Genomic DNA, 20,660 nt, shown 5'->3' with positions numbered 1-20,660 from the left:
CATAATACCAAATAAATAATAAACAAATGTGTCAGAAAATCAGAAATATTTTTTTTAAAACGTTTTCAATGCTAAATGTATGTATTTTATCGGTAAAATATGCAATTTGTAAAATAAATTGAAAATTGGCAAAACATAACTTGAAAGATGTCGAGTAATGTAAAGTCGTCTGCTTTGAAAGTGACGTAAGTCGTGAGAAGTTTGAATTGTAGGTTGGAAATTATTGAAGTTTTAAACGCCTTATTAAGCTTAAAGCGTTATAAATAGTGTAAACTTTAACTTCACGCAATTCACTGAAATTCACCTGTGATTTGCGTACTTTTCAGAAGTTTTTGAGATGGAATCAACATCACTTCGAATCCTTGAGGATCCTAAAACCGAAGAAATTCCTGAAGACGATGATGATGAAGGTTTCATTTCATTTGCCACTGCAAAGTAATATTGATTTAGTATTGGAATATTGCTTTGATTCTTCATCAGTGGTTGTGTTATTCTCATGACATTATTTCTCAATTTTAGAATACCAACTTACACAATTCAATTAGATGAAAACATACGTGAAAAATGTAAAACAGTTATCCTCTCTGAAGGATTACAGGCGACAGGTGAGAAAGTTGAGCTATTTTTTCACATTCAAATCTATTTAATATTTTGTATTTTAGAGTTTGCTAAGAATCACCTTCCTCTTGTTAGCCCTGATCCTATTGTGAAACTGATTAAACAAACACAGTTGGATAAATCCGATATTGAGATTTGGGGCTTGCAGTACAAGGAGCCTGAGCCGTCCTTGTTTTTCCAAATAAGTCAGGACATTTTACTCTGCACTTGTAGTTCAACAATGTCCTCTGAAGATTTTTATCTGTTTGCCCAAACTGTAAGCAGTATTAATTTCTCCAATGGGGGGGTCTTGTATTGTGAAATTGCAATCTTTGCTGTTCATTGCATTAGGTTATAAATAGCTTCAAGAGTACCACAACAGTGCTGGTATTAACAGTATCTGCCAGCTCAAATTTCAAAAGTGATGACCATCCAACTTTCATGGAGACACCATTGATGAGAACATTAGCAACTACAAACTACAGTTGCACTGACTTTTTGAAAGGCACCAGACTCGAGCAGCCCAATATCTTAGGAGGAGTTGCAGCAGGAAGTATTAAATAATTTTCGGTGTTTTGAAAGAAGGAAATCTAACGTTTAAATTCATTCGTCTCCAGTATTGACGGTGTGCGATATAAAAGAAGTTCCAGCCATAGCGTGTGTGGTTTTCTCCTCCACTCTTAACCTAGAAGCAGATATGGTGGAGGGATTCACAAAATTTTTAGGCTCGGTTGAATCTACCCGTCAACTGCCAATAAGCCGGACTGGACGTTTCCCAATTCGTATTCAGAGCGCAAAGACTGGAAACTTGTACATCTAATATTTTCTAAACCGCAAACCAAATACATGAAACGTTTGCTGTAAACTTACACGATTTTTGTCCTGCAAGTTCATTCACAAGTCTAATAAAACAATTAGCAAAACTATTTTTCTCCCTTTTTTAGATGGCTCCAATGTATCGAAAAACTCTGCCAAATCGGTAGTATTTGAAATCAGTTTTCGAATCGTCTTAAACGATTCATGAGATAGGAAAGAAAATATGTCTTATATATTTCAGATTCATCGATAAAGAATATTTCCCGTTGTGATTGGATGTCATAAAAAAATGTAAGAATAGAATAGAGTAACCAATACATCTGAGTTATGCGCATGTTTAGTGATAATGAAGGGAAACTTTACACACTACACGACGTAGATTACAGGGTCGGTTGAAAAAACTCCGTCGACTTAATTGCCGCACCGTTTGGCTCCAGAAGAACCAGGGATTCGACTCCACTTTCGATGACACTCGTCTTAGTATCATCGACTGTTCGACATCTATAAGAAAATTAAAGAGTTATTTAGCTTTCATTTATTGTTGAGGAACTATTGATTTCGTTTCGTGTTTTTAATTATCTTGGCAAATTAAAAATGCGCATTATAATTATTATGTAGGTGTAAAATAGCTGATTACCTTCTGCTTTCTGCAGGACAACTCCAAATCCGAGACCGCAAGCCAAAAGCTTCTCCTTCTTCCAAAGTTTGTGGCAGGCTCACTCCCAAGGTCTCTGGCAATAAAACCGAGCAAAGAGCTCCGGCTGTGGCTAACAAACCCATAATCAGCAAGGGTAACAGACGAGAATAAACTGCCTGAAAGTAAGAAATTATTTGATTTCAGACAGGAATCTTTTATCCGAAATGACTAGAATTTTGCGAATGATATGGGAAGATTGATGCTTACCAAGAATACTATGTAGGGAAACGCAATAAGTCCTATTCCAGCCACAAAGGAGGCGATCGCCATTGCTTGGCTTCGAACAACAGTTGGCAATAATTCACTGGCGTAAAGAAAAATGATTCCAAACGAGGCGGCGATCCCAAACTTGCCAATCATCGCCAACGTTACCGAAATCCACAGCGGGTCTGTACTCCGCAAAAGTCAAATCCAATCTCTTTAGAATTTAGTTTTCGAAATAGTGACTTTTTCTTTTACCTTCTGGAACCAGCATGCAGCAGCAACAGGCTAGGCCGCCCAGCAGCATAGTTAAACAGGTGACCCACCGACGACCCCATCTCCCCATAGCCCACCACGTCAGGACGTAGGCCGGGGCTTCAACAATTGCATTGATGAAAAAGGCGAGCGTGTCGGAAACGCCAAGATTCGACGAGTTGTACGAGAGGCCGTTATACGCCACTGAATTGGCCAGCCACAAGAAAGTCAAAATGTAAAATTTGCGGCGCATGTTGGGATAGCGTAACAGTTCCAGCATTGTTCCTTTGCTGGGCTGCTGAGATGGATGAGTAGATTGTGTCACTTCCTGTTGTTCTTCCATAGATAGCTTCACGTTGGTATTCTCCTGTCAAATTGAGGGCACATAATTTTAAAAAAGTTTACTCAAGTTACAGCACCAAAAGAGTCGGTAAACTTACAACCTATTAACTATGCGCCAAGGCACCAACAATGTTATACCTGCTGTAAGCTTCGCAAATAATTTGCTGGTATGCTCCGCTTATTGATGCGAGCGATCCGCTGAACGATGGCCTCTGCTTCGTCGATTCGATCTCTGCTAAGGAGCCACCGTGGAGATTCGGGTACCACCCAGTAATATCTTTGAATTATAAAAAGGAAAAAGTTAAACAAAAATCATTTTAGCCAGAAATCGATAGTGACTGAAATACCCACCCAAACAAGGGGAGAAATGGAACCGATGTCGCTAATGCGAGATGAAACCAATGGCGCAGGAAATGAGCCAGCCCGGCCAGTAGAGCAAGTGACAAGCCAAAGAACATGCTGATTCCGTTACCAGCAAAAGTCCTGAATTCGGGGCCCACCAACTCCATCACTATGTGCATTCAAGAAGAATTCATGTTAATTGTATTTTGCCTGTATACGATTATGCGCATTTATGGCAAATCAATATCGCGTAAATATCTAATCTTTCAGTAAATTTAAAGTATAAAATGTTTTTGAATTACCTAAAATATAGGGTATTTGAAATAGAGCTGGGAAGGTCAATCCATTGACTGCCCGAAAAACCATGTATACTGTGTAATTTGGTGAAAAGGCTGTAGCAATTGAGAGGGTTACAGCCATATAGATCATTAACAGGAAAGAAATTCGACGTCCCCATCTGAAAAATTTTAATTGACACATCAATAAGCCGAAAAAAAATTTAATAACAATTTAAAAACAAATGTTGGGATCAGAAATGACTTTACTTGTCAGCGATCCAGCCGAAGAGAAGATTTCCAAAAAGAGACCCCACATAAAAAAGGGTTGTGGAAAAAGATGGTAACCACTTGTTGTCGCATACTAAATTCAACTGAATAAATTCGTCATAATATACATTTTTTTTACATTTCTTATTATTTGGTGGAATATAATAATAAGAGCTCAGGGACATATTTTCTAACACTCATATCATTTGCAAATTAATTTTCAACATAAAAAAAACAAACATGATGAATAACACTGATGGTAATTATAGTCTAAATAAAGTTGTGTTTCAACTGACCTCTGTAACTAGGGTGGCATCATACTGGGTTTTGTCATATTCCCAGCCGTGGAGGCAGTTGGTGACTGGCCATGCGGAGTTGGCCACTGGCAGCAGCGGGAGCGTCGTGTTGGATGGCCAATTACCAGCCAAAATGACTTCCGGCAGTACTTGACTGAAATCAACGTGATACATGGAGCACGAGGAATATTTGGTGCCATCGTGCGGGATTCCCAGTGACTTGCGGTAGTCAACCGTCAGATTTGCCAGCTCTGGGATTTGGCACCAATGACCGGGAGTCGCCGATAAAAAGACTTGATTGAACGCGAGGAAGGCCGCTGGTACCGTGGCCGGAATGCACAGCAAATAGTAGAGAACTGTTTGATATCGACCCTCGGCTCCCAAATACTCCAAGACGGAATCGAAGTCAATTGAAGCCATTGTCGCTCAGTAGTACCTATGCCCTACATCAATCATTTTGAAAGATAATTAAAAGTTAATTGGTAATTAAATCATGTTATTTTGGTCCAGCTATAATAGTATAAAACAGTATTATATCCTGTCAAATCATTGCGTCATCCGCGTTCCGCCAAGACAGTCAAATGGACAAAGTGATGGATTGGTTTCCAGGATAGGATTGAGTAGATTCGTTTACAGATAATGAGATAAAGGACTCTTTTAAACGTGGAGACAAGAATTAGTATATTACCTGAGATTGAAGTATTTTTTTTGTAAGCGATGATTGTGTGTATGTATGTGTAGAAATTCAAAAACAGAATTATTCGCGCCTCAGCGGATTACGTCATTCGGAGTAAGTAAATCTAGAATTCCAAAAATAACGAAAATAAGCGATTGTTGTAGTTAAATAAATCGAGACAGCATGTTTTTAACTATAGCCTAGTTGGGAGACCCAAGACAGCATTTGAAAATAGTGAAACAAATTGTGTGTATAGCCTTTGCGGATTGAATTGGTTGTTGTTTACTAGCAAACACACAAAAAAAGTAACCGCTGCTGGCCTATAAGTAGGTGGGCTGGGAAGCTATATAGGAGTCATAGTAGATCTCGAGTGATCAGCTGTTTCCCGCATAGATTGATCCCATCACAGACATCAACGGGCCACTTAAGATGAGAAGGCTTCGTTAAGTTTTCTCGAGAGTTTTCTTTCCCATCCAGTCATAAATTGGGCTATGATCACCACTTCCTTTGTGCAACCTCCCATTTCTCGTTGATTTATTTCCAGTTTATTGCGTTGCTCAATGCAGCATCATCGCGTAATGTTAGAATACCCGGCCGGTGCATGTTGTTGTATCTATTACGTATTTTATTTCTAAATTAGCAACGAGATAATACCGTGCAAAATAAATTATAGAATGCAAAACTATTAACGTAACTGTACTGAACAAAAAAATCACCGTACTTATAATACTTTCAATACACATTGCGAACTGGAAATTTTACTAAATCATGCACGCACAGGAACACATTTAGGCCTGTACCAAATCAATAACAAGGAAGTTATTATTAAATTAACATGCACACACAGCATTTATACACTTATACATGAAATACTTCCGCATATTTTTTTCTTTTAATTCGGGGGAAAAAATAACGCATGTAGGACTTTAAGAATAATTTTGGCCAAACTTTACGGTACACGAGTGAATTAAATTTTACCTTACAAGTTAGACGTTTCATAATTTCGGTCATTAATTCATGAATGTCAGTAGATCACTTTGAGTAGGTTACACTGCAATTTCCGTGGATGCTGTTTACTAATAGGCCAAAACTAAATTGAACTCAATTAAATTTTAACTGCTGCTGATCACTCTACAACGACTTCTCAGTCTTCTTTGCTTTTCGAACGTCACTAAACGTCTGTAGGAATCACCGTCATTTAGAAAATCCTTTATTCGAACAGTAAGTCTACATGAAGCCCGAACTGCACATGTTAAGTTAACTTGAACACTATATTGCGCCACTGCCGAACAAGTCCCGTTGAGTAAGCGAACTGCTAAGACTCAAAACAAATCGTGACTGCTTCAACGTCCTTTTCTATTTTACTCGTAGAGTTTCCTCTACAAGGACCAGCCTCTGTGTGTAGAGCTCCTTTATTTTTCCTTGACTACTCCTCCTATTCGTCCTGCCCAGGCTTCGCATTCTTCATTGACGTTAGAACATATAGGCCAGGCTACATGAGGCGTGTTTCCTGCTGCAGTCTTATATTGCTTGGATAGCGTGAGTTGAAGCTCTCGAAGACGCGCGTCTGTGCTCTATTCTCCCATACATTAAAAACGATTGGCTTGTCCATACTGCTACCTTATGTACATACTGTAATATAGTACAATCCTTCAGGTTTACGGGTTTTTTTTTTTTAATTTAAAATAATTTAATTTGGCACCGCGAAAAAAGAAAGAAGTAGGGGATAGATTGCAATTCACACCATCACACGTATCTATCGCAATTTTTTCGTTGGTACAAAATGAGGAGATTCAATTTGTTTCGATCGAAATTCAGCAAATTTGCGGAATTTATTTTGAACACAACAGACGCTTCTATTCAAGAAGTGTTGTGTTATTATCAGACAAATCGGAGAGGAAATCTTCAATGTTATCAAGGCAGATACTTCAGCAAATTAAAAGAGACATCCTGTGTGCAATCCTTATAGAAATAGAGACTAGAAATGACAATTAGAACTAGGATTTCAACAAGAGCACTACATCAACATGAATTAGATAGATAGGCACAGGCTCTTTGAATTTACAAAACTTATATGGGCCTATTGTAGACCCATAAAAACAAATTATACGTTCTGCAAGATTTTAGTAAGTAAAGTTCAAAAAGTGTAATTAAAAAAAGAAAGAAAGAAATGCCATTTATAACTAACTGGTTTCACAAACAATTAGCCTAACTATCCATACATCGTCAAGCTTAAATGTCTGCATAAATCTGCATGTTAAGTTGTTTTTCGAAAACAAAAACACAAGCATTGATAGCGGTCACTGGACTCTCACTTGGCCACTATGGCGCACAACTTTTTTTTTCCCCTAAGTGGACCCAACGACATCACCGCTACACGTGAAAGTTCAGACTGGCTCAGCAGACAACAAATTAACGTCATTCCACCGATTTTGTAGTCCTTCCCAAAGCCAAATGACCTTTTGCTTAATTTAATCTTTGAAATGAAACCTGATGAAACTGAAATAAGCGATCAATTCGTTTACGTTATTCAATCATTTGCATCCTATTGTTATAATTATATAAGTTCGGATAATAAAACAGCGAAACTGTTTTTTGACACGAACGATATTCTTTACATCACACTAAATATCACACTAATTTACTTTCCGCCATACAACACCAATTCGGGTTATTCTTTGTCACACGTAGCAAGGTTTCTTTTTCTAGAATTGAGTTTCATTTTATTGCATTTCGTAAAGGTGGAATTTTGACAAGCCGTCCGAGACACTTTTTTTTAAAACGTAGGCTAATAAAAGTGGCACGAACGCGGCTTGCCATATCAGTCCGAAGAAACTCGTTTACACCATTCACTATCTGTTTTTTTTTTTTTTTTTTTTTTTTTTTTTTAATAGCAAAATTGTATTTCGTATTGTATTTTCTGTATTTTAGATTCAAAAAGTATTCAGCAGTCTCTATTATTTTAAAAACTTGAATGGTTGCTCTGAACAAGAACCGGAAAATAACACGTGTGACGCATACAAGATCCCGGCAATTTACAATGGCTATTTCCATGTTAAGGATTGTTGTCACACAGACAAATGTATGCATCGTATACTTTTGCTTTGCCAAAGAACTCAAAAATTGAAAGGAGTGCAAATGTGGGAGGAGCCAATTCAAAGTGGAGTGGCGTGACCACATTTATACACAGTCGGTTGTTTGTAAACATATATTGCTGTTTCTAATTTCAAGGATTTAAGTGTGCCCTACACTGTGCCGCGCCTGAATTTTATAGAAGCTCTCATTTCACTTTGTAACCTATAATTTTCGAGATGACCATATTTGGACCGTTTGGTCCTATGTCAACATTGCAACGTTATGCTGCACCGTATACGTCATCATTATTATTGCTACTTCTCAATAAATGAATAACAAGATCGGAAACATAATAAGAATACGGTAAACCCGACAGACCAATTAAAACGAAAGTAAAACACCCGATGATAAAAACTTACTGGCTTTTCTCGTTAGATCTGACATTTGTGAAAGTTCCAAAAGAGATGAGACGAGAAACCACTGGAAACCACGAACAAACTCGTCATTTTTTAATTGGGTCATATTATCATCACCGATCATCACGAAACAGAAAATTTTGATTAGTAGCATTTCACTTGTTTCAATCACGAGTTGTTGTGGTACATCAAATTTCTTTTTAACATCACATGAAAGAAAGAAAAGCAAAAAGCAAAAAGAAAGAAAAAGAAATGTGATTCAAATGATTGCCATAAAATAAATGACCACGGAATGCTTGCGTTCAAGTCAATTTCGGCCCTATAAGAAATTCACCAATTCTAGAGAACTTCATTTTCACCTTTGGTCAGTAATATTGCAAAAGAATCAGTAGGAATATTCTAAGCTACGTATTTTTAAAATAAACCAGCAACCAGGACCAGAGCTCGTTTAAAAGAGACGATTTGAAAAATGAAAAAAATCTATAATACATTACGAGTTTATAAGTTTAATGCTGCTTGTGGGATTTGCAGGGATTTGCAGTAAAAAAGAAGAATGATGAGAAGGACGACACCCAGGACACAGCACAGGCTATTTGATAGGCTCACTCTTGGTCGCAGTCTTGCTGGGCTGTGAACTGCTAGGGTCTGTAGTAGATGAAAGACACCTGAAAACGGTCCCTACGGACACGGGCCTTCAAGCATCTGAACTTTAAGTAAAACACCCAAACTTCTCGAAATTTGGATTTTCCAGCATCTGCTGGCGATAAAATATTTCTCCTTATTTGTTTATATTTATAAAAAGAAACATTTATTTCTTAAATAGATGTTTTATTTTTTTGCTCTTTCTTGTTCAGTTACTTTTATAAAAATAAATTAGGTATTAACTCAATTTTAAGACGCGATTTTTTCGACGCGATTTTTTCGACGCGGTTTACGCGTAAACGGATAGATTCTTAATAAGCCAAATAGATATTTGAATTATTATTAATCTTATATCTCTTACACACGACACAGACGGGTCTCATCACAGTATAAAAAAAGGTTTTCATATTAATGGCACGCGAATATGACACCGTATGACGCAACGATCTTTAGACTTGTACTACTTCTAAAAGAGGCGCGATTTCAATCCAAAGAATGGATCACTTGGTGATATTACCAAATTTGGAAGGAAAAATGTGGAAATCCAGTTGTATTTATACAAAAGTGATATCCGGTTATTCGGCTATCCAGCTGGGTCTCTGACCATATAGAATAATCTTTGTGCGCATTTAAATGCGCAGACTTGTTGAGCTTGAAATTGAAATGAGATTCTCTTTCAATGCAGCAATTTAAAATTATGATTGTGTTATGCATAGGTTTTTTTGTGAATACGGCGCTCAAGTGGAAATACCCGGATGAAAAGTATGATGGAAATTTGCACTCAAGCGTAAACGCTTAATGGATTTTAACAGATATGACAGCTATACATGCCCTTCCAGTTAAATTTGCATGACACAAACTGCTGTACCAAGACATGGTTTAGTCGTTTTTCCACTTGAGTTGCAGATTTTTTTTTTCAGCACCATTGTCTGTGTTATTCTGTTTTCCCTGCATTCCTATACAAAAAGTATGCATATCCTTATAAAAAAAATTGCTTAATAGTTAAAGTTTAAAAGAATTCAATTTCTTTTGCATATAATTTGGGAAAAAGTAAATCTATTTTTATACATAAGCCTATATTGTTAGAAAATTTCAGCTTTCTGTTAAAAAATTCATGCTTTCTTTTGATTGTCTTAAAGAGGAAATAGAAAAGAAGGAATACATAGAAATAACTTATTTCTTTTTAGGGCTATATCTTGCTCTCAATTGTTACGTAATAACTGACGATAAAATATAATTAAGCTTGACATAATTTCCAGTAAATGCTCAACGGTGCTGAGATTTTCCGAGTCGGGCATCCGCAATGGCATGGCATATGCCGGAATGATACCGATTGATGCTGCAGCACGTTTTCTGAATTTTGGTCTTCACCTGGTGCAGTTTCATATAAGTAACTAGGAGGTGCCTGTGTGGTGGCAGGTCCCTCTGAGTAAAAAATGTTCTTGTTGCACTTTGCTTAAAGTGTTTAAAGAACTTCAAATATTTTCGAATGTGATGGTTAAAAAGTTGTGAGGTTCTACAAAACTGGGCCTGATCTGCTGTCGTTCGACAATTGGGATTTTTAGTGAAGCCTTACTGAGAAAAAAATAAAAACGTAGAGAGAAAACAGTTGCAGTCAACGGCCTAGCTCTGGAATAAACATACCCCCCCCCCCCCCGTAAATACGTAACGATTTCTAATCAACGCCACCAAAAATTGTCAAAAAGGAAGTTAAATTTGGTCCTACCTTTATGCATGGGAAATACAGCCAGGCATCTTGAGTTGCTCCATCCACCCGCTGAAGAGTTAAATTACACCAGACAGGATAGGCTAAAGGGTGTCCTCGTGAATACGCCCACATTAACATGGACGTACACGAGAACATTTTTAAAAGAAAGGGGGAAAAGAGATATCCGTAACTCGATTGATAATGCATTCCAATGCAATGGAATGCTTTTTACCTTAAAAAAATAGAAAATGGGTTACGAAAAAATATTGACAGAAACAACAAGTCAGGAAAAGTTGAAAATGAGACACTGGGTGAACCCTAATTTTTAACAAATGAGAGAATGAGGGTTTACTAGTAATACACTGCATTGATGCAGGTAATGCAGCAATGCAGCATTAAATATCTAGCAGGTCACAGTTCAACTAAGGTATTAAAGGAAATCATTACCCAAGCGATGATCCTGAGATTTTTGCTGGTGACAGGTTAACACCTGCAAAATAAAAGCTTTCCCATTGTGTGGTTATGATGGCTGGCTCTGGCCTCAAATCTGCAGAAAAGAAAAATGTTACATAGTATAGCCTACAAACAAATTGCCATGCATCGACAGGGCAATCACATGATAAATGCTAGTCAGGAACTAACATTTCACTAATTTTAAACAGGTTAACTCTTGTATAACTCCTACAATCATTCTATTTACATTCTTAGTTTTATATTTACCCGCCAAACAGCATGGAGTATGACGGTTATCAAAAACAAATCTTGTTCTTTGTCTCTGACTTTTTCGAAATTTTAAACTAAACGAAAGCAGCAGACGACACTTGTCCAATTTTCTTCTAATCAGCGAATCAGCATGCTTACGATACGATACGATATCGATAGAAATTACAAATGATAAAAAAAAAATTAAATTCTTCCCTCAAAATCCAAACCGCTCAAAAACGATAAGGGAATATAACCGAATAAGTTGAAGGAATAAGCCCCCCCCCCTCAAAAAAAAAGTTCAATTTGGTTTAATTTTAGAGAAAATAAACATGTTTGATCTAGCTCTAAAAGCTCTAATGTCCTTGATGTAATAGGACGTGAGAGAGTGACATCAGCGTAAAATGTAAATTAGGTTAAAGTTGTCAATTTCAATGGTAAAGAAGCCATGGTTGATTTGGCTGAAACTATATCAAGTATGATATGAGAGCTAGCCTGGATGTCATTGCTTTTAGAGGTTTAATGAAATACCGTTCAATATAATTTACTGAAAAATTTGAATATTGCTGGGAAATTTAAATTGGTATTCTCTCACAGCGTCGTCTGAAATTAACATAACCCATCGCTTAAAAAACTAGGTATGATGAAAGCTGCCAGGATAACATCGGGTGTGGTTGATCGGGTTTGTCAGCTTTATCCATATGTATTTTATCGTGTTATTGTCCCATGAAAATGAAACTGGGGTGGCGAGGTACCGGCCCTCCTTTCACTTGATGGGGAGAATAAGAGAACGTCTGGCCGGGTCCGACAAAAATTGTGGTTGACTGTATCGCTACAGAAGTATAAATGATCTGTAACCTTTACTACTTGTAGACAGGTTTTACTGGAATTTGAAGTGATTGTTGAAATTCTTTGAGAGGCGAGCTACAGTTTAAAAAGAAAAGATCAGCAGTCGATGTTCACCATTCACCATTAAGAGGTGGATTAGGGAACAACGTAAGTTCTACAGAAAATAAAAAAAGGTAAAATTTATTAAATATCCTTATTTATTAAACTCTTACGAACGTGATTGTTTGCTATAAAACAAAATCATTTTGAATTTAAAGATAAACAGCTGCATCAACGGAAACGGCAGATTTCATAAGAAAGCGCAATGAAAACAACGGTAACTTAATTAACAAACGTTTTATTTTACTTGGAGGTAGACGACTAATTTGCAACATTTATACCCAAACCATTTCCCTATTTTTAGGCTATTTTAACTATCCTCTTGGCAGCGGCACTAGCTGCTCCACCTCAATATGGCATTTTTGAACAGCGTTCACAAGTAGTTGCCCAGTATACCGATGAACAATGGGCAGCTTTGAATCCTATTATATCTGCAAACAAATATGAAAATGACGAAATCCAAAGACAATGGGCCAGTTTTCTGCGGTAACTAATAAACACATCATTAAAAGACAACAAAACCAACTAAAGCCAAATGTACTTCTTCAGTTACCTTCCTTGGTTAACGGGACCTATCGGACCTTCTGGAAAACAAGGACCGGCTGGTGCCCCAGGCGCAGATGCAAAATTTGTTCCAGTCCCAGGAGCTCCAGGCCCAATCGGAGCAGTAGGTCCAGCCGGACAGAAGGGAGAAACTGGAGATCAAGGATCACCCGGAGCTCCTGGTTCTACCGGCGCTAAAGGCCAGCCCGGTTCTAATGGAACTCCTGGAACTCAGGGTTTGACAGGTGCCCGAGGAAACGATGGAGCTCCAGGAGCCCGCGGTCTACCGGGATCTAATGGAAGTAAAGGGGAACCAGGAATAAACGGACAACCAGGCTTTGTAGGTGCTCCAGGTGCCCCTGGAAATGACGGAAAACCAGGATTGTCTGGTCCGCAAGGAGAGAAGGGTGAAACGGGTGCACCAGGTCAAACCATTCCGTCCAAGGTTCCTGGGCCAGCAGGTGCTCCAGGTGCTCCTGGAAAAGATGGCGCTCCAGGCGCTCCAGGCCCCGTTGGTCAAGTCGGCCCAATCGGTCCAGTGGGTCCTCAAGGTTCATCTGGTAAAAACGGATCTCCAGGATCCAACGGCGCTAAAGGTGCTAAAGGAGAAAATGGAATTTCTGGATCCCCGGGAGCTCCTGGCAAGGACGGTCTTCCCGGTGCTCCGAGCAAACAAGCTGGGTCACAGGGACCAATTGGCCCCAATGGAGTTAACGGTGGAGCTGGTTTACCTGGGAAAGATGGTCTCAACGGCTTACCAGGTGCTCCAGGCAAAAACGGAAAGGATGGTGCTCCAGGATCTCCAGGTTTGTAAAATTTTGTTTAATTTGAAGACTATGTCCAACATATCAAACAATGACACAATTTTTTAAAAATATCTTATTTGATAAATGTCAATTTTAATCAGGTCCCAAGGGAGATGATGGTAAATCTGGGGAGAATGGTTCACCGGGTCCGATTGGTGAAAAAGGAGAAACAGGACCTCAAGGACCGCAAGGCGAACCCGGGATTGCCGGCCCACAAGGGCTTCCTGGCCCCATCGGAGAAGTAGGCCCTGTCGGCCCTGTTGGGCCACAAGGAGAAACTGGCCGTGATGGTGAAACTGGTGCAACCGGAGCTAAGGGACAAGCGGGACCAATTGGCCCTATTGGACCTTCTGGAAAACAGGGGGAAACTGGTGCTCCAGGAGCAAGAGGTCCCATTGGCCCAAAAGGGCCAACTGGATCCCCATCAGGTGTTCCTGAAACATATGAATCTGTCGGACATGACGGACATGACGGATACGGCACTGTGAAAGCTGGCCGTCATCAAAGTTATAAAACTACCGCTCAAACGTACAACAATGAGTCAGAAGAGGAGCGTGCTTAAGAGAAATGAACAACATGTAAATGGAAAACATTGAAAAGTACGAATTTCTAAATATTTAAAACAACCACGGCTTTGAAGCCTTTATTAGTTCAAGCACTCAAGCATATTACAAATTAAAAGTAAATATCGATTATTTCATAGTGTGTATGTCTTCCAAATATGGAAAAAATATGAAGGAATAAAATAAACCAAATTGAAGTGATCGTGATGTGTTGCATAACATTTTTAAAAAGGATTTAGGGGGAGGGGTAATACATTTTTTTTTTTTCATTTTACTTTTCCCCCAACGCCATCTAGTGGGAAAACACAAAAATAAAAATAAAAGCTAACGCTAATAACCAAGGTTTTGTTTCCTTCTATTTTGATTCGACGGACCGATAAATCGGCGGAAGCTCTCGCTTCTCACCTAAAGGTAGGTAACACCCGGGGATAAAAACCTTTTCACAAAAAAAAAAAAAATTACAAAATCTTGGCTGACACCCAATGGCGCCCAATGGCTCCTTATTTTAAATTATTATTTTGACAGCACTTATTATCTTTGGGGATTTTCTGCTTTTCCAGTCACTCGAGTGTTCAAGTTGACTCCGGTCATTACCCCTTCAGCTCCGCCTTATTCTTTGTCCCCATCTATACAGTAGGCCTATACCAAATTTTAAAAATAACGTGAACTAACGATGTCCCATTACTTCCATATGTATTTTATTTGTACTCGGATGAAAGGCACACATTGGCCAACATAAGTTATGTTTGCTGAATCAAATTTGATTTTAAATCGTTTCGTTAAATTAAATCAAAAATTAAATCAAAATTGATTTAATTACAAGAATTAAATCATACAGAGAAATTTGATTTAATTCGTGATTTTAATCGTTTGAAACACAGTGAATCACGGGTAAATCAAAAAAATTTAAAAAAGACGAGAAAACCTACAGATTTTCATGAAAATTTTCTCGATTTCCAATCAGTTTTTAAAATAATATGACTATTCTAGTTCCTTTCCTAAAACAAAGCAGCAGAGAAACAAAACGTATTTTTTTGCTGAAGATTTTAGGTGTGCATAACATATATATTTGATTTTTTTTGCCAAGCATAATGCAAAAAACTATATGAAATTTGATTTTGATTTTGATTTTAATTTATAAATTAAATAAAAAATTTATTTGATTATTGATTTAATTTTTGATTCATCTAAAATTTCTAAAAAATGATTTATGATTTTGATTCATAAATAAAAAAAATCGTGATTCAGCAAACACTTAGTATGTTATGTTACATAACATACTACAACAAAAATTCTTTGAAAAAAAAAAAAAAAAAAAAAAAACAATTGATGGAGCAGTCGAGAAATCCAAAAAGAGTGGCCTATATTTCAGTATTTCAGTTTTATACAGTTTAACAATTTTAGCGAGGTACCGACCTAACGTGGTTGACAAAACGTTGGTATTTGTCCATAGGTGAGGGCTATCAAGAGTGAGCTAGTAAGCTATTTACATGTGTAAACATGTTGCGCCGTTAATCACCAACAATTGCGGTTTCTCTTCCATCAACACCGTCGTAGCTGCAAGTAAAAAACGATAAAGAAGTTAATTACTTGACTCTGCGACTTCGTTTATACGCTCACAATGGTGATAGGTTCAGGCGGTGGGTGCTGACTTAGGAGAGTAAAAACATGCGTAATTATGCGGTGACGGTTATTAAATATGACTGAATAATAAGGGCGTGCGAGCCTTAGTGGGTTGCGTGATTCATTTTGCGTTAGTTATATTTGATATTTCCATTTATCGCACATTCTGAACTATATTTGCTAGTATTTAATTCTAATTTATTCTGGATAGGGGCAAATCGGCTCCAAACCGTTAAACAACAAAGACAAGGACAGCAGCAACCTAATTTTTTAAAATGCATCAGTCTCAGGCCTTGGGTGAAATTATATCTCTTATTGCTGCATGGTTTCATTGGTTGTTTTCACGAAGGTTGGTTTACTGATGAACCAAAAAAATAGCCGCAAAATAGCCCTCCTCGCCCTTTCTATTATGTCCATCGCGTGTTGCTGACTTAAGAATTGCAGATAGTATAACTTACTTTTCAAGGTTATTACGTCAAAGAAAAATGAAGTTAATATAGTTGGGTAAAATGCGCGACTTTCGAGCATGACTCGCGCTTTGTACCGTGTGATCCGATTTTTAGCAGGTAGGAACAGTTCTTACTAGGAAATATCATATTAAAGAGATGGCTTACAATTGCATGTGTGACTTTCTTTACTGGTTTTTGGTGTAGAATCCGCCTTTGACTTGTTGGAAACTGTGAAAATCAAATAATTAAGAATTATTTGACAACAGAAGACATATAAGAAAGTCAACGATATATACTCACGAGAGTTGGAGTGAATATTGGGGATCACACAGTAAATAATGCAAATTGCTATCACAGACAACCCTGCCAGCACCAAACAGGAAGATCCGATTAAATCGTACACCGCAGGGAAAAGGGCTTTCATTAGCCCAGTTGTCAAGGTTATCAAAATGAAAACGACGACGGAAAAGCGACCTGCAAATTTACTATCCATTTTTGGTTGGTCAAGTGTCTATATAAGACTAATTCAGACTGGAATTAAATTATATTCTCAAACTAAGTGTTACACAATTCAAATTCTTGAAATCTAACCATCTAAAATAAATTACTCGTAGGGAAATGAACGCTCGAAACTACACAGTCTTAACACACGGCACGTATGCATAAAGGTGTTTGAATGCACTGAACGCCGTACAATCCCTCGTCAATATCTTTTATAGTCGAGTACCGAGAAGTCAATAATAGCATGGGTGGGGTCTAGTTCAACCATCAAGGTACACGCATCAAACTAGTTCGAACTGGTAAAATCGCGAGTTCCTTGTTAAAAAGTCATTATCAAAGATACACATACCAAACGACCTTAAATTTCCTTATTAGCTCCTCCTCCCTAAGACACAGAACCCGTTCTATATCCAACTATTAGACATTCACCGAAATCCGATTAAAAACAGCAGACCGCATGCTTGTCTTTTGATTTTTGTTTAAACAATTGTTTAGAACTTTCCAGAATACCGCTTTCAAATTATAGAAAATATTTTAAGTGATGCAAGTATAAACATTACACACAACCAGTTTTCAAACATCTACCAAAATTGGCATAAAATAAGAAAGTGATGGCTGTAGTCTTTCTTTTTTAAAGATGAGATATGTAACCGCAGAAGCCGCGCATACATATTTTTTTCTTTGTGTTAAGCAGTAGTTATAAGCAGCTGATGAGTTGGAAATTCTATAGAATTTTTTTTTTGAACATAAAAGCTAAAACGAATAACGGCAGGCTTTTTATACTGTTATGCAACGGGTTGTAGCCTACATTATCCAATATCATCGCTCGGCCTAAATGTGTGAAACAAGTACAAGGTCTTAAAATATGGGCAACCAATTTCTAAAAAAAACATTCTATCTATACCAATTTTCCAAATTCCTTTTGTATTATTTATTTTAGAAATTTATCATCAGCTGTGCAGTTCATGTATGAATAATTCATACCTTTCACTTGTTGAGACAGATATTATGTCAATTTTATGGCCACCTTTGTGTTGCTGTCGGCTAACATTGAAAAAGAAAGGCAAATCCTACCTACTATAAGAACAGGAAATAATTTTTACAAAACTGACAGAACTTTGGACGTTTTGAAGGGGGTATCGTGTTGTAAACACTGCAGTCAGTGCCAGTCAGCCTATAGGCTGCTAGAATATTTATTTACAATATATTCTTAGTTGGTCAAGTTCTTTTAACAATTCTGTCAAACATTTATTTGCTTGGCGACCGGCCACACCTATTTCCCTCGGCTACCAGGGGCATTGGTGTCAAAATTGTCAATTGACCTTGGCTGCATGCCTGCATGTCTGGGACGCGCCATGCCTGAAAAGTTATGAGATATCCTGGTTAACTTAATTTTACCCAACAAATTATAACTGTCTAACCTTTCTTGCTAATAACATCTGCTGGACAGAAACTCTAGCACTTAAGTGAGACTATTATACAACTTGAGCAGAGCGTAACCGGCAGCCGAAGAAGGGAGGGATTTATTTTTCTTCCAACTACTTATTTATGTGCCGTGTAAATTGTTTCGGGACATGAAAAGTAGAATACAGTGCTGTAAAAAAATGAAATAAAATAATTTTTAGGTAATGACGTTGTATTTGAGATTGGAAATGCACTTATGCACACTGGCGCACAGTCCGCACACACATTATCAGTTTTATCATCACAGTTCATAATTCGTATTCCCGCCATACACAATTCCGTACTAGCGATCATAGCGGAATTGGGGGGAACCTTCCAGGTCCTCCGGCCGTCCGCTTATCATTCTGCTAATGCTTATCTGCTTGTCTACCTACCTCATCTGACAGACCGTTGGTTTGATCATCATTGCATTTTTCGTGTTATCAACTGTGTTTCTGCTTCACGTAGAATTCATATAAAACATATTCTGTTTAAAAAATTGTAACTTGATATATTTAGCGTTCCAGAATTCGTTAAGTGTAAAAAATCCACATTGTAATGTGGAATGGACATTAATTCAATTGGTACAGATTCATCAAAACCGACTCACAAGCATTTCTTTTTCTCGTGTCCTGATAATCCAGCTGAAACCTTAGCCGTTATAATACCTGAGGTAAGTTTGGTTTAAAAATAAATTTAATTTCAGTTAACTGTACGATTTTCAACTTACACATAGCAACTTCATGCAAGCTATGGCATGTATACGTGGCCCTGTGCTCCAGTCCTAGCATGGTATTTATGGAGTCAGAGACCTGAATTAATCGGGAAGCACGTAATTGAGTTGGGTGCTGGAACTTCGCTTCCAGGAGTGGTTGCTGCTAAATGTGGAGCTAATGTTACACTAAGTGATTGTTCTCGCTTTACTAAATGTTTAGAAAACTGTAGAACAAGTGCTGTAACTAATGGTGTGGGCGATAAGGTAAGAATAATTTCCCTTCAATGTATTCATTTTATAAATGTGAAACAAATTTTAATTTTTAATAATATTTTATTTATTATTTGAAAGGTAAAAATAATTGGACTCACATGGGGTACATTTGAACCACAACTTTTAAAACTTGAACCAGTTGACCTCATCATTAGTTCAGACTGCTTCTATGACCCAACTGTTTTTGAACCAATTCTCATGACTGTATCCTATCTGCTGGAAAAGAATCCATCTGCAAGTTTTGTGTGCTCCTACAAGGAAAGGAGTTCAGATTGGAGTTTTGAACCTTACTTGTCAAAGTGGAAATTATGCTGCAAGACTCTTGAAGTGGCAAGCATTATTTCAAGCTCAGTTGTTGATGTTGCTGAACTCACTCAGGATAATACTATACAACTCTTCGAAATTCATCGTGCTTCCTAGTTATTCCAGTTCTGCAATATGGAATCAATAATGGATCTGGATTCTGCTTTCAGTGAAGCTTCAGAGACAGTGAAGGAATTTGTGAACATTGATACAACCACCATGCTGCGGCTCTATGGACTATACAAACAAGCAACGCTAGGAACATGTAATATTTCCAAACCAGGAATATTTAACTACACAGCACGTCAGAAATGGGAAGCGTGGAATGCTCTTGGAACCACCAGCCTCAATGATGCAAAATCCCAGTATATCGAACTAGTGGATAGTTTGGCATCGAACCATAAGAAAGGAACGTCAAGTGTTAAAAAAACATCAGCTTTCGGAGTAACGGTCAGCTGTATGGCCAAAATGGATCAAGAGCTGGACGACAGTGACAAGACAATTTTTGATTGGTTGAAAGAGGGAAAAATCGAACACGTTTCATCCATGTTAAGTGTAAATCCATCACTTATAGATCAACGGGACGAAAACGAAATGGCATTGATTCATTGGGCGGCGGATAGAGGCGATACGTCAATGATCAATCTGCTCGCGAAGAAAGGTGCGGACGTGAACGTTACAGACGGTGATGGACAAACCCCGTTGCATTATGCTTTCGCTTGTGGCCACGATGAGTGCATTCGATTTTTGGAAGAACTTCACGCAAACCAAAACATCCGAGATCATAATGGTATGCTCCCTTCTGAGCTGTCAGACTTGTGAGCTAATTATACAGTTCAGTTGTTTTCTTATGTTATGTTTCTTTCTACAAATGAGGATGTCTTTATCCGTCAATAAACAATTTTTCAAGGTTAAACATTACAAATCAAATGATGGTAGCCCAATTCTGTATGGAGGTACTAAACGCAGTTTATTGTTATATTTTTAACAGATGGCGACATGAAAACGTGGTCATGTCGATATGACCATTTAGACATTCCTCGTGAGATGGAGTGGAAAGGAAATAAAAAGAGGTATCGGTGTGAACGGCGAATAACCAGGGTTTGAGTAGGGAAGAAAATATACAGAATAAACTTTCTTAATTGAAGGAGGAGTTGGGAGCGGATGGTTTGGTAAAAGAAAC

The 20,660-nt window shown here is 37.8% G+C and overlaps 6 protein-coding genes across 13 annotated transcripts; 4 read left to right on the top strand and 2 right to left on the bottom strand.

Moving 5' to 3' along the window:
* The first annotated feature begins 154 nt into the window (after positions 1-154).
* On the top strand, positions 155-1,466 carry LOC124326742 (proteasome assembly chaperone 1-like). Of its 3 annotated transcripts, none has more exons than XM_046785597.1 (6): positions 155-208; positions 327-435; positions 520-605; positions 663-874; positions 949-1,150; positions 1,215-1,466. In XM_046785597.1, exons 2-6 carry the CDS (start codon positions 338-340, stop codon positions 1,415-1,417), a joined length of 801 nt encoding a protein of 266 aa, XP_046641553.1. In that variant the 5' UTR covers positions 155-208; positions 327-337; the 3' UTR covers positions 1,418-1,466. The 3 variants fall into 3 exon arrangements, with proteins under 3 accessions (XP_046641553.1, XP_046641555.1, XP_046641554.1); XM_046785599.1 differs by having other exon boundaries at positions 167-185; XM_046785598.1 differs by having other exon boundaries at positions 167-212.
* A 157-nt stretch (positions 1,467-1,623) lies between these two features.
* LOC124326722 (organic cation transporter 1-like) lies at positions 1,624-11,365 on the bottom strand. Of its 2 annotated transcripts, XM_046785596.1 has the most exons (13): positions 11,329-11,365; positions 11,056-11,155; positions 10,627-10,840; positions 4,780-4,891; positions 4,092-4,534; positions 3,796-3,899; positions 3,553-3,707; positions 3,260-3,419; positions 3,047-3,185; positions 2,570-2,933; positions 2,318-2,499; positions 2,051-2,226; positions 1,624-1,914 (listed from the first exon to the last, which is right to left on the bottom strand). In XM_046785596.1, exons 5-13 carry the CDS (start codon positions 4,509-4,511, stop codon positions 1,794-1,796), a joined length of 1,821 nt encoding a protein of 606 aa, XP_046641552.1. In that variant the 5' UTR covers positions 4,512-4,534; positions 4,780-4,891; positions 10,627-10,840; positions 11,056-11,155; positions 11,329-11,365; the 3' UTR covers positions 1,624-1,793. The 2 variants fall into 2 exon arrangements, with proteins under 2 accessions (XP_046641552.1, XP_046641550.1); XM_046785594.1 differs by lacking the exons at positions 10,627-10,840; positions 11,056-11,155; positions 11,329-11,365 and adding an exon at positions 5,746-7,496.
* An 829-nt stretch (positions 11,366-12,194) lies between these two features.
* Positions 12,195-14,372, top strand: LOC124326592 (collagen alpha-1(I) chain-like). Of its 2 annotated transcripts, none has more exons than XM_046785514.1 (5): positions 12,195-12,332; positions 12,417-12,475; positions 12,563-12,744; positions 12,808-13,607; positions 13,709-14,372. In XM_046785514.1, the coding sequence occupies exons 2-5, from the start codon at positions 12,464-12,466 to the stop codon at positions 14,167-14,169; spliced, it is 1,455 nt and encodes a 484-aa protein (XP_046641470.1). In that variant the 5' UTR covers positions 12,195-12,332; positions 12,417-12,463; the 3' UTR covers positions 14,170-14,372. The 2 variants fall into 2 exon arrangements, with proteins under 2 accessions (XP_046641470.1, XP_046641462.1); XM_046785506.1 differs by having other exon boundaries at positions 12,231-12,327; positions 12,413-12,475.
* Positions 14,373-15,502: 1,130 nt separating this feature from the next.
* On the bottom strand, positions 15,503-16,989 carry LOC124320928. 4 transcript variants are annotated; one of them, XM_046783838.1, is made up of 5 exons: positions 16,834-16,986; positions 16,543-16,727; positions 16,432-16,470; positions 16,252-16,371; positions 15,503-15,727 (listed from the first exon to the last, which is right to left on the bottom strand). In XM_046783838.1, the coding sequence occupies exons 2-5, from the start codon at positions 16,664-16,666 to the stop codon at positions 15,657-15,659; spliced, it is 354 nt and encodes a 117-aa protein (XP_046639794.1). In that variant the 5' UTR covers positions 16,667-16,727; positions 16,834-16,986; the 3' UTR covers positions 15,503-15,656. The 4 variants fall into 4 exon arrangements, 3 of the variants coding, with proteins under 3 accessions (XP_046639794.1, XP_046639793.1, XP_046639795.1); XM_046783837.1 differs by having other exon boundaries at positions 16,543-16,763; positions 16,834-16,985; XR_006914076.1 differs by having other exon boundaries at positions 16,252-16,375; positions 16,543-16,989.
* A 1,550-nt stretch (positions 16,990-18,539) lies between these two features.
* Positions 18,540-20,387, top strand: LOC124320672 (probable methyltransferase-like protein 23). Its single transcript, XM_046783531.1, has 3 exons — positions 18,540-18,859; positions 18,923-19,165; positions 19,253-20,387. The coding sequence occupies exons 1-3, from the start codon at positions 18,752-18,754 to the stop codon at positions 19,592-19,594; spliced, it is 693 nt and encodes a 230-aa protein (XP_046639487.1). The 5' UTR covers positions 18,540-18,751; the 3' UTR covers positions 19,595-20,387.
* Positions 19,625-20,299, top strand: LOC124336702 (acyl-CoA-binding domain-containing protein 6-like). The gene has a single exon (XM_046790517.1). The coding sequence runs from the start codon at positions 19,625-19,627 to the stop codon at positions 20,297-20,299; it is 675 nt and encodes a 224-aa protein (XP_046646473.1).
* Positions 20,388-20,660: the final 273 nt, after the last annotated feature.

Source organism: Daphnia pulicaria, chromosome 1, assembly GCF_021234035.1.
Source record: "Daphnia pulicaria isolate SC F1-1A chromosome 1, SC_F0-13Bv2, whole genome shotgun sequence".
NCBI lineage: Eukaryota > Metazoa > Arthropoda > Branchiopoda > Diplostraca > Daphniidae > Daphnia > Daphnia pulicaria.
The sequence above is the reverse complement of the archived record's forward strand: the minus strand, read 5'-3'. Positions and strand labels throughout refer to the sequence as shown.

Coding starts and splice junctions, on each gene's coding strand:
- LOC124326742 (XM_046785597.1), top strand. CDS start 338: ATGGAATCAACATCACTTCGAATCCTTGAGGATCCTAAAACCGAAGAA. Junction 606..662: donor TGAAGGATTACAGGCGACAG/GTGAGAAAGTTG, acceptor TTTGTATTTTAG/AGTTTGCTAAGAATCACCTT. Junction 1,151..1,214: donor AGGAGGAGTTGCAGCAGGAA/GTATTAAATAAT, acceptor ATTCGTCTCCAG/TATTGACGGTGTGCGATATA.
- LOC124320672 (XM_046783531.1), top strand. CDS start 18,752: ATGGACATTAATTCAATTGGTACAGATTCATCAAAACCGACTCACAAG. Junction 18,860..18,922: donor TAGCCGTTATAATACCTGAG/GTAAGTTTGGTT, acceptor ACTTACACATAG/CAACTTCATGCAAGCTATGG. Junction 19,166..19,252: donor CTAATGGTGTGGGCGATAAG/GTAAGAATAATT, acceptor ATTATTTGAAAG/GTAAAAATAATTGGACTCAC.
- LOC124336702 (XM_046790517.1), top strand. CDS start 19,625: ATGGATCTGGATTCTGCTTTCAGTGAAGCTTCAGAGACAGTGAAGGAA.
- LOC124326592 (XM_046785514.1), top strand. Junction 12,745..12,807: donor CAATGGGCCAGTTTTCTGCG/GTAACTAATAAA, acceptor GTACTTCTTCAG/TTACCTTCCTTGGTTAACGG. Junction 13,608..13,708: donor TGGTGCTCCAGGATCTCCAG/GTTTGTAAAATT, acceptor AATTTTAATCAG/GTCCCAAGGGAGATGATGGT.
- LOC124326722 (XM_046785596.1), bottom strand. CDS start 4,511: ATGGCTTCAATTGACTTCGATTCCGTCTTGGAGTATTTGGGAGCCGAG. Junction 3,900..4,091: donor ATGCCACCCTAGTTACAGAG/GTCAGTTGAAAC, acceptor GAATTTATTCAG/TTGAATTTAGTATGCGACAA. Junction 3,186..3,259: donor CCATTTCTCCCCTTGTTTGG/GTGGGTATTTCA, acceptor TATAATTCAAAG/ATATTACTGGGTGGTACCCG.
- LOC124320928 (XM_046783837.1), bottom strand. CDS start 16,735: ATGGATAGTAAATTTGCAGGTCGCTTTTCCGTCGTCGTTTTCATTTTG. Junction 16,471..16,542: donor CAATATTCACTCCAACTCTC/GTGAGTATATAT, acceptor TGATTTTCACAG/TTTCCAACAAGTCAAAGGCG. Junction 15,728..16,251: donor TGACGTAATAACCTTGAAAA/GTAAGTTATACT, acceptor TTTTACTTGCAG/CTACGACGGTGTTGATGGAA.